Source organism: Nannobrachium achirus, assembly GCF_963921795.1.
Source record: "Nannobrachium achirus genome assembly, chromosome: 18".
NCBI classification, from domain to species: Eukaryota; Metazoa; Chordata; class Actinopteri; order Myctophiformes; family Myctophidae; genus Nannobrachium; species Nannobrachium achirus.
Window position 1 is genome coordinate 37,032,976 of NC_137825.1, and position 12,264 is coordinate 37,045,239.

The window sequence follows — 12,264 nt, forward strand, 5'->3', positions numbered from 1 at the left end:
TGTAAGTCTCATTGATGACGTCAGTCAGTCACCAATCTCCATATTTCCTTGGCATTTGATGGACCATCACATCACTGTGTATTATCATCAGTGCTCATTTACAAATGGCTGTCGTCGGGCAGAGACCAGTTCTCCCTTGCTGCTTTGCAGGGAGACTTGGGGTGAGGGTGTGATAAGAGAGAGTAGAGTGAGGGCAAAAATCAGAGGAAAAGACAGATGGAAAAAGCAAGCAGGCAACAAAAGCATTTATTTTGTGAATGTTCCATGCACTAAAATGAATTTGAAAACTTTACTGGCAGATCTACATGTCAAATGTTTCCGTATCTTTGCTGAATGTTTGCCTATTATCACATACCCAGAATAGGGATGCTATAGGGTCCATGTATATACATAGGACCACAATGGAAACTAGAAGCAGTGCTCTTCCGAGCACAGGTCTCCACCAGGCCATGCGTCCTGGTGGTGCTACTGTATAATAGGCCAATGTAAAAAGGCTGGAATATGTTCTTCACCTTAGACCTTTCATGGCAATTGGACACTGCATGCATGATTTGAGGCATTGTGTTCCAAAAATGTGTTTTACTAAAGTCTACCTGCTGGTGACGCTATAAAAGGCCAACATGAAAAGGGTAGCATTTGTTCCTTGACATAGTGGGAACATGTGTGGCAAATTTCACGGTAATCGCAAGCTGCGTTGATTTGAAGCATTTTGTTCAAAAACTGAGCAATCCCGCAAACTTTGGAAGCCAATATTAGCCAATTAGGATGGAATATGAAATATCAGACGGATCGGACTTGATCACATGACTATGGAGATACTGTGTACCGATTTGCATGATTTTTGGATCAAATCTCAAGGAATAATAGGAAAAATTGTGTTTTACATAAGTCGGCCTCCTGGTGGCGCTATAAAAGGCTGATGTGAAAAATGCAGGGAAAAGGTTTTTCCTTGGCCTCTAGGGAGTGCGCTTACAAAGTTTGAAACTGATCGGTGGAGTTATAGATAAAACCACAAATCGGCCTGTTATAGCGCCACCATGAGGCTGCTTTCAAAAATTTGAAGTGGCATTTCTTCTTCGACCTAGTGGGAACGTGTGTGCGCGATTTCATGATAATTGCACTTTGCGTTTGGGATTTGAGGCATTTTGTTCCAAGCGGCTCAATCCTACAAACTTTGGAAGCCAATCTTAGCCAATCAGGATGGAATATGAAAAATCGGACAGATCCGTGTCGATCACATGACTGTCGAGATACTGCCTACCGATTTGTAGGATTTTTGGACAAAATCTGTAAGAGTAGTGCACAGAAATGTGTCTTGCGAACATCGGCCACTAGGTGGCGCTAGAAAAGGCCCATTTGAAAAATTTAGGGCAGAGGTTCTAGATTGGCATCCAGGGAATGTGTGTGCTCACTTTGGCAGCGACCGGGCCAACGGCGACTGAGATTAGGTGCACACAAACTGCGAGGACGCACGCACGGACGGACGGACGGACGCACGCACGCACGGACGGAGGGGAAAACATACTCTCCCTTAGCCTTCGGCTGGTGGAGACAACAAGTCCAGAGAAATTTTTTAGCCTTTAAAGGACAACTTAGTTTTTTGGGTTTTTTTTTTTACAACAAGGGTTCAGAGAAAAGAAAAGATTATTGTTAAAATGTTTTAATTTACTGCTCTCTATCATTTCAGTGATTTTTAAGTTTTTTTATTTCAATGGGTGGGGGAATGCGTACACGTGACTAACTATTTCTTTTTAGATACGTCAAGTCAATTCCCAAGATGCACCGCAATCCTTCATGGGCAGATGTGACTTAATGAGGGCTAGTAATGTTACTGTAAATAGTAACTAGTAAGACACCTAAAGGGCGTGTGTGTGGCCAATTCTTGGCCATCTGGCCAGTGATGTATATCAGACCAGTTACCCATATGGAGACCCCTGGTACCCATATATGGAGATCCATGTACTGTATATGGACATTATGGAGATATGCTTTGAGAGCCCAAACATGCTTACTCAGTTATTGTCTCCACCAGCCGAAGGCTGAGGGAGAGTATGTTTTCCCCTCCGTCCGTCCGTCCGTCCGTCCGTCCGTGCGTCCGTCCGTCCGTCCGTCCGTCCGTGCGTGCGTCCGTGCGTCCTCGCAGTTTGTGAGCAGCTAATCTCAGTCACCGTTGGCCCGATCGCTGCCAAACTGAGCACACACACTCCCTGGATGCCAATCTAGAACCTCTGCCCCACATTTTTCAAATCAGCCTCATGGTGGCGCTATAACAGGCCGATTTGTGTGGCCTGGTTGTTACCAGCTAATCTCCGGCGCCGTTGGCCCGATCCCTGCCAAACTGAGCACACACACTCCCTGGATGCTAATTCAGAACCTCTGCCCCACATTTTTTAAATCAGCCTCATGGTGGCGCTATAACAGGCCGATTTGTGTGGCCTGGTGGAGACCTGTGCTCGGAAGAGCACTGCTTCTAGTTCATTATGTGAAAGTCCTATGATGTCTATGACATACCCTTTTATGCCCATACATGGAGATCTCTGTCTGTAGAACCAGCCGTTAGTGTGGTATGTCGAAAGTGGCCGATGTGGCATCCATATATGGGCATTCCCATATGAAGTCCTGTTAGATATGGGCTTAATATTGATGACATCAGGGAACTCCATTGTATGGACATAAAAGGAATTCTGTTAGTGTGACATCACAGTGAAGCCAAAGCATGATGTCAGAGTGGAAAACCCATTCTGTTAAGAGTTGTTCCCCTGACTAGTGACGTCAGAGCATGATGTCAGAGCGACAAACCCATAGAACCACAGTGTCAGGTGTTAAAGACAGACAGAGACACATACGGACAAGCTGTGACCGTTCACATACTAAACTGCGACCTACGGTAGCAATAAAGGAATCGCCGGCTTATTGTGTCTAAAAATACATATATTTAGCCACTTGTACGCATGCCCCCACCCAAGAAATCAAAATAGCTAAAATCGCTAAAATGATAGAAAGCAGTAAATGAAAACATTTAAACACTCATCTTTTCTTTTCTCTAATTCGGCTCCAATCTAAAATATGAACCCTTGTTGTAAAAAAACAACCATAGTCGTACTTTAAGTTAATGTCTTACTGTACCACGTGCTGTTTATAGGCTATTTCTGACAAATAAAGTATTCAATCAATCATTGTGTGCCAACATGTTTGGCCTTGAATACTTCAAACACAAATACTGTTCAAAGACAGACGGATGCATGGGCACGCACATATTCAACAGTCATTAACAATAATCTCGTAAAAACAGAACACAAGTGTTACAAATACTGGAGAGTAAAAAGAATGGCACCTCATAAGTCTCCAGGTTGTTTAAGAAAATGGCAAACAATGTCCAACAGAGGAAGAGGGTATTCATTTTAAGAAAAATGTCCACACTGTCTAAATGCTTACAGGAAGTATGCATAGCAGCACCATCTGCTGTTCCTCAGAGCAGAGAGGGTAAGATTGACTAATGACTCTTTAACATGTCCATGCTTCAGTCCACCCTGTTGGCGCATCTGACCACAGAGAGCAAATCGTATGTGGCATATGTTCTCTCCAATATCATTGATTGGTCTGTCTTTGAGAGGCAGTAATTCCTCAGTTCTACCAACAGGCTCAGGAGTCGCTTCCCTGTTAAAGCAGCTGCCTGACAATGTGTAACATATACTGAAAGAAAATCATTCACAAATAGTGTTCCACTGTGGTAGGGTTAATCCTTTCCAATCAGGGGATCTATACTGGGGGTGGTAATGCTACAGTACGTCTTTAGACCATAGCACTCAAGTCTCTAATTAGGGTAGGACAGAAAGATCATTGTTTAGATGCAAAACAGGTGTATATATGCCAGTTTATTCCTGGGATTTCACATCGCATAACTGTGATTTCCAACTCCACAAACAGAATGCATTGAATATCTGGATTTGGGCCAATTCAAATATTCCATGGTGGGGGAGCAATATGTCAGACAATCCACCTGTTTTATCCAGTGAGATAGAGGTGTATATCTACCATGCTGAGATTATCATATCCCTACACAAATCCTGCTGAGCATACAGTACCTGTATGTAAGCATGGAATAAACAATGTACCCAGTGTTTATTCGTGAGGGAACAGAGCCTTCGCAGTGATTGCATTGTTTTTTTGTGCTTCTATAGCTGTGTGAAGGCCCTGTTCCTGATTGATAGGCGTGAACACAAGCTGTAGAGGGTCCATGGCTAGATTGGCTACATGATGTACAAGGCATAGTCTAGTAAAGCATCCTGGAAATGAAAACCTGAAGGTAAACTGTCAGTCACTGTAGTCTACATCAGGAGAAACGCAGCAGAACTGTTCCTATATTATATTATTGTGACTGTAGGTCGCATTTAACTATGAAAAACCGGCACATCTTGTCCGTATCTGAGTCATTGAGTAAGTAAGTAACGCCTCAATGTCTATAGTCTATACAGTAGTGTTGTCACATTGTTGACATTGTAACATCACATTGTTGTGACATCACCTCATTAAAGATCAAACCCTGGATATCCGTGACATCACATTGTGACATCACATTCCATGCTTGTCCCTTGAATACCCATATATGGAGTTCCCTGATGTACAGTTGTACAAAACAACATTTTCAGTAGTAAGGGGACAAGGACTGAGACAGATACTGACACGCATGGACGGACAGCAAAATGCTAAATTCTATGTACACTACAGAAATATAGAAATAAATATTCAATTTATGGATTGTTGGGGCTGGTATATAAAAATATAGTGTGTGTGTGTGTGTGTGTGTGTGTGTGTGTGTGTGTGTGTGTGTGTGTGTGTGTGTGTGTGTGTGTGTGTGTGTGTGTGTGTGTGTGTGTGTGTGTGTGTCTCTCTGTCTATGTCTTGTGCACATGCACGCAAATGTGCATCATAGGTGTGTAGTTTCTCTGTCTCTCTGTTTGGAAAACAGTGGTGTCGGATTATGCACATGCTCTCTCGCTAGTAGTCGATCTGATAAACCGAGTATTTGCGCACGACTGGCTAATGGCATTCCATCTAATGCCTCCTATATATTAATTTGAGTTCCCAACTTCCCAGAAGTAAATGTGGCTATGAACTTAACACAGAAGATCATCATCAGCCTCAGCCACTAAAAGAAAGATTTTCATTTGTAGCGAGGATATAAGGATATCTAATCTTTGTATGAAATCCTATTAACAGATCACTGTTAGCTGCATTACCTTATTCTGTACTGTAAAAGGACATTCCCTTGTACAATAACTTGAATTCCTCTGTTTAACACAATCGTGCTATAGAAGAGCAGGGTCGATCTGTGTCACCTCTTGGTACACATTTGAGTGGCGAGAGGGACTTGAATGATTCTGAGATACTCTTGGTAGTGAAAAATGTATGAATTTGTCTCTGCTGGCACACAACTAAATGAAACACACCCACATTTAAATGACCTTCAGCTGTGATGTCTGCTGTGAAAATGGTCTGATGCACAACATACATGCAGTATGTTGTAATAATGTCTACATACATATGTAGAACCTCTTGAAATATGAGATGATGGAATTTTGACCTTGACAAAAATCATCTGTTATGGGCAAGCCACTGATTATTGTCTCCACCAGCCGAAGGCATGGGGGAGAGTATGTTTTCCCCTCCGTCCGTCCGTGTGTCCGTCCGTGCGTGCGTGCGTGCGTGCGTCCGTCCGTCCGTGTGTCCTCGCAGTTTGTGTGCACCTAATCTCAGTCGCTGTTGGCCCGGTCGCTGCCAAAGTGAGCACACACATTCCCTGGATGCCAATCTAGAACCTCTGCCCTAAATTTTTCAAATGGGCCTTTTCTAGCGCCACCTAGTGGCCGATGTTCGCAAAACACATTTCTGTGCACTACTCTTACAGATTTTGTCCAAAAATCCTACAAATCGGTAGGCAGTATCTCGACAGTCATGTGATCGACACGGATCTGTCCGATTTTGCATATTCCATCCTGATTGGCTAAGATTGGCTTCCAAAGTTTGTAGGATTGAGCCGTTTTGAACAAAATGCCTCAAATCACAAACGCAAAGCGCAATTATCATGAAATCGCACACACACGTTCCCACTAGGCCGATGAAGAAATACCACTTATTTTTTTTAAATCAGCCTCATGGTGGCGCTATAAAAGGCCGATTTGTGGTTTTACCTATAACTCCACCGATCAGTTTCAAACTTTGTAAGCGCACTCCCTAGAGGCTAAGGATAAACTTTTGCCCTGCATTTTTCACATCAGCCTTTTATAGCGCCACCTTTGGGCCGACTTATGTAAAACACATTTTTGGATATTACTCCTTAAGATTTTATCCAAAAATCACGCAAATCGGTACACAGTATCTCTATAGTCATGTGATCAAGTCCGATCCGTCTGATATTTCATATTCCATCCTGATTGTCTAATATTGGCTTCCAAAGTTTGCAGGATTGCTCAGTTTTTGAACAAAATGCCTCAAATCATCAACGCAGCTTGCGATTGCCGTGAAATTTGCCACACATATTCCCACTAGGTCAAGGAACAAATGCTACCTTTTTCACATTGGCCTGTCATAGCGTCACCAGCAGGTAGACTTTAGCAAAAAACATTTTTGTGGGCTCGCCTATAAGGCGAGCACACTTTAGATATTGTCATTATTTATTTGTTTATTTATCTATCAGTAGACGGGATCTTCGGTTCCTTTCTACTCCTACATACTTAGTGAGAAAATGAAAATAAAAACATCAATGTGTTCAGTTTACAGTGGCGAAGTGTGCTATTATTTTCTATAGCAATCGGCCAAATGGTGGCGCTGTAGGAAGCCTTCGAAAGTGCGATCTTTGAACAGGTATAGCTCATGCTGTGTTATACATACAGCCATGAAACCTGTATACACTTATGCGTCTCCTCATGCCGAACAACTTTTACCCTCTAACTTTTGACCTCTGACCTTTAGGTCTCCCAGAATTCGGAATTATATGAAAAACAGTAAAAATCTATCTCCTCCTGGGATTTTCGCGTTACGCGCATGAAACTTTTTTCACATGAAATTTGAACCTATATCTTCACAGTCTATGTGGTGAGAAGTGTGTACGTTAAATAATGATTTTTTAATAATTCAATGTATATTGTGGTTTTATGCAAATTATTCTTCGGCCTATAAATCATACATGCAAAGTTACACGTTCATGGCATTTGGCAAAGATGAAGAGGGTTAGTCAAAGTATCACTGAAACCAATTTTATTCCAATCGGCCAAAGGGGGGCGCTATACGAAGCGTTTGAAAATTCAAACTTCAAACGGGTATAAGTCATGACTCGTTTCGTTTGAAGACATGCAACTTGCTTACACGCGTGCTTTGACTCAAGCAAAAGACATCTGTGTCTTTGTTAAGTAAGCTCCGCCGTTAGATTTTCCGCCATTTTGAGCAGTTTGTAAAACGCTTAAACCCGCTTTTATTCTGAAATGTTTGCGTCACGTCCACAAAACCTTTTTTACATGAACTTTGGACCAATATCTAAAGATCTGCCAGATCGGATTTTTTAAATAAATTGAAACATGCTTTTTTAATAATTCAATGAATATTGCAGTTTTATGCAAATTATTCTTCTGCCTCTAAATCATACATGCAAAGTAACATGTTCATGGCATTTGGCAAAGATGTAGAGTGTTAGTCCAAATATCACTAAAACCAATCTTACCCCAATTGGCCAAAGGGGGGCGCTATATCATTTTGAGCAGTTTGTGAAACGCTTAAACCCGTTTTTATTCTAGGATTTTTTTTTTCGCAATTTGCATGAAACATTCTACACACAATCTAAGGACCTTTATCTAACATGCCTATGAAGTGCACACAAAATAAATAAATAATAATAATAATAAATATAGCTGCAAGCAGCGATAAAGTGGCCAAAAACACCTCAAATCATGAACACAGCCTGCGATGTGCGTGAAATCTTGCAAGCACATTCCCACTAGGTCAAGGAACAGATGCCACCCTTCTCACATTGGCCTGTTATAGCGCCACCAGCGGGTCAACTTTTGCATAACACATTTTTGGAACAAAATGCCTCAAATCATGCATGCAGCGTCCGATTGCGTCAGTAACGTCAAAGAGAGCACTGCCTGCGATCTTGACATTTTGTACTTTTATAGCCATTGTTTTCTGGCTTGAAGCGAGCCCACAATTGTTTCGAAGGAACAATATTTTCTAGTTGGAACACAATGCTTCAAATCATGCATGCAGCGTCCGATTGCCATGAAAGATCTAAGGTGAAGAACATATGCCACCCTTTTTACATTGGCCTATTATACAGTAGCACCACCAGGACACGACCTGGTGGAGACCTGTGCTCGGAAGAGCACTGCTTCTAGTTTAGTAGTAGATTAGCTGTGGAAAGACAGATAATGAAGTGGAACCTTTGACTGTCATTTTACACGTTGTTTTGTCTGAGTTTTTTAAGTGATCCCTGTCTGTTGGTAGCCCCTCTCATTCATAATAAATAATACTCAAGCACTTTGTTTTCATTCATCCCAGCAGGCGATCATTTCAAAGAATAGAACATTTTTTTTTTTTTATTATTACATTTATTGGTTTTTCACAGACTGATAATAATAATCTGAGCATTAATCATCATCATTCAACACACATGAGGGCTGTTGAGAAAAACAACATATCCTTATTTTCTCAACTTTAACATTTCAATCTTCAATAATAACATCCATAAAGCTTGTTGATCCTGAGGATGTCAATGTCGGACATGTCAACCCTCTGTCCGATCTGCACAGAAGAGTCTGGGATGGGAGTAATGGTCTCTGCTCCATACGTTGTACTGAAAGCAGTCTTTCCATAATGCATGATGGAGCTGTAATCATAAGGGGTGTCCAGGTTGTTGGTGTTCTGTCTCTGGAAGTTGTAGGCAGAAGCTGAGGGAATGATCTCCCAGTTGATCCTCACGTAGTCATCTCTGTCGCTCCTGGTGTGTTCATGTTGGAAGCCCAGGGCATGGAGAAGTTCATGCTGAACGATACCATGGTGAACACAGCCATAAACAGACAGAGACAAGTCCTGCTTTCCACCACTTCTACCCAGGGTAGAGTAGCACCCTCTGTGACTCTCAATGCTGATATAATCGGCCTGCTCAGTGTAAGGAACAAAGCGAATACAAGTGTTCCTGTGAAAGGTTTCCATAGCTTTCTCGATCGTAGCCTTTTCAGAAGCATAGAAGTAATTGCTGATGGAGTATGGCACCTCAACCAGCCCGTTAAAGGACTTTGGCCATTTGCAGGAGTCACTGTCCCACCAGCACCTCATGGCGTTCCTCTTCCTTGGAACAGCAACATCTCCCTCCATTAACGTTTGGCTTATGTCTTTGTTCACCTCTAGGATTCTCGAGGTAATGTCTAAATGCCTTGGTTCTTTCGTGTCTTCTGTACTGGGAGTCACCTGGGTGGTGTTGAGTGCTGCAGAGAGACCCAGCACTACAGCCAGGAAAGCAGAGAAGAAACTCAGACCCATGGTCCAAATGGTGCTCCTTCCTTGGATGAAGATGGTGTTCCTTCCAGATGGAGATGGTGAAGATGGGAGAGGATCCTTGGCTGGAGAGGTCAGTGACTAGAATGGTCTCAGTCTTGGGGTTTTTATACAGTCAAAGAGGGCAGGGACCACCGTTGTCCAAAGACTTAATGTCAACACACTGAAGCCTAAACAAGCATTGTATAGGGGAGGGATAATCTCTGACAACAACCTCACCCAGTGGTTTAAAATCTCTACCTGGGCGTAGACATCATTCTGAGGCTTAGTACGCTGACATTCTTTTGTACTTTGTTTAACCAGAAGTCCCACTGAGATTCAGTTACATTAGGCCTATGTACAGTACTTGATTAAAAAATAAAACTTACGCGCGCATGCGCGCACACACACACACACACACACACACACACACACACACACACACACACACACACACAGGTGTCACAAGTGTGACTCATGTCACGGCAACCAAACTTGCAAATGTATTCTTGTTTATGCCCATATATGGAGAACCCTCATGTCATCAATATTGAGACCATATCTGGGAATGCCCATCTCGCCCTTCTCACTGATATTGACTTTTTCACGATAACGGGAACATCAGAGTTATAAGTGAGGAGTTTTTCCCTACAGTTTATAACCAAATCCATAATTTGCTTAGGGATCTCTGTTCAGGAAAGTGGAAAAAAATTCCTCTGGATTAACATTGTGTCTCCACCAGCCGAAGGCATGGGGGAGAGTATGTTTTCCTCTCCGTCCGTCCGTGTGTCCGTCCGTCCGTCCGTCCGTGCATGCGTGCGTCCTCGCAGTTTGTGAGCACCTAATCTCAGTCGCCGTTGGCCCGGTCGCTGCCAAAGTGAGCACACACATTCCCTGGATGCCAATCTAGAATCTCTGCCCTAAATGTGTCAAATGGGCCTTTTCTAGCGCCACCTAGTGGCCGATGTTTGCAAAACACATTTCTGTGCACTACTCTTACAGATTTTGTCCAAAAATCCTACAAATCGATAGGCAATATCTCGACAGTCATGTGATCGACACGGATCTGTCCGATTTTGTATATTCCATCCTGATTGGCTAAGATTGGCTTCCAAAGTTTGTAGGATTGAGCTGTTTTGAACAAAATGCCTCAAATCACAAACGCAAAGTGCAATTATCTTGAAATCGCGCACACACGTTCCCACTAGGCCGAGGAAGAAATGCCACTTAATTTTTTTAAAATCAGCCTCATGGTGGCGCTATAACAGGCCGATTTGTGGTTTTACCTATAACTCCACCGATCAGTTTCAAACTTTATAAGCGCACTCCCTAGAAGCTAACGATAAACCTTTGCCCTGCATTTTTCACATCAGCCTTTTATAGCGCCACCTTTGGGCCGACTTATGTAAAACACATTTTTGTATATTACTCCTTGAGATTTTATCCAAAAATCATGCAAATCGGTACACAGTATCTCTATAGTCATGTGATCAAGTCCGATCCGTCTGATATTTCATATTCCATCCTGATTGGCTAATATTAGCTTCCAAAGTTTGCAGGATTGCTCCGTTTTTGAACAAAATGCCTCAAATCATCAACGCAGCTTGCGATTACCGTGACATTTGCCACACATATTCCCAGAATTTCCCACTAGGTCAAGGAACAAATGCTACCTTTAGACTTTAGCAAAACACATTTTTGGAACACAATGCTTCTAATCATGCATGCAGCGTCCGATTGCCATGAAAGATCTAAGGTGAAGAACATATGCCACCCTTTTTACATTGGCCTATTATACAGTAGCACCACCAGGACGCCTGGCCTGGTGGAGACCTGTGCTCGGAAGAGCACTGCTTATAGTTATTATATCATTTTGGGAAAAGAATTATGGGCATCTGCCCAATCTTATTTTCTTCACAGAGTACTACACACATACAGGACTGATTGTAATACCCTACCACGTATGCTCATAGGCAGGGTAATAAACAGATGATTGATTAATGACATTGCCTCATCATTATAACACTAGTCCTCACTTGCATTCTACCCACCCTCATCCAGGCTTTAGGACGTGACGGCTCAGACCCCATAGCATGTAAGGACAACATTACTGTATGTACTTAGGAATGTTGCTATGAAATCTAAATGTACCAATAGCACTGCCGTGCTCACCAATGTGATTACCAATACCTAATCAAAGGTTTTCTGCAGTGAAAAAAAAAAACGTGTGCTGCCCAAGTCTTCGTTTTTAAGTCAATTTAGAGCCACCTCAGTGGGAAGCCTACAAACGCCATGTAGCAACTTCACTTTTGCATTTTCTTTTTTCTTTTTACTTTTATTCTCATTCAGTCTGAGAACAAATATGTCTCAGTATTCAACAAACTCTACAGCATGTGCTGAAGTCAACAAACACACTGGATTCCTATAGGACCGCACACTGAGCTTATATCAAACCGAGGACATCAAAGCTCAATGCAAATATTTTCCTTTGTAGTTGTATACATTGTGATGTGGGTGCTAGAGCCATCTGAAATTCACCTTCAGAAGCCAGAGCTCCAGCTGAGGCAAATGTATGATGATGACCTTAGTTACAATTCATAGACTGCATCTTTTCATTTTCATATATTTATTGCGACCATCAGGTCGCAGTTACTGTCAAAACCTCCACCGGCTGTCAGTCAGTCTGTCTGTCAGTCTGTCCATCACACTTTTGCCCTACTCATATCTCCACCACCG

The 12,264-nt window shown here is 42.4% G+C and overlaps 1 protein-coding gene across 1 annotated transcript; it reads right to left on the bottom strand.

Annotated features, from left to right (window-relative positions):
* Window positions 1–8,724: 8,724 nt before the first annotated feature.
* On the bottom strand, window positions 8,725–9,534 carry LOC308303070 (hatching enzyme 1.2-like; the record flags this gene model as incomplete). The annotated part of the gene is made up of 1 exon (XM_080747390.1): window positions 8,725–9,534. One exon carries the CDS (start codon window positions 9,532–9,534, stop codon window positions 8,725–8,727), a length of 810 nt encoding a protein of 269 aa, XP_080603516.1.
* Window positions 9,535–12,264: the final 2,730 nt, after the last annotated feature.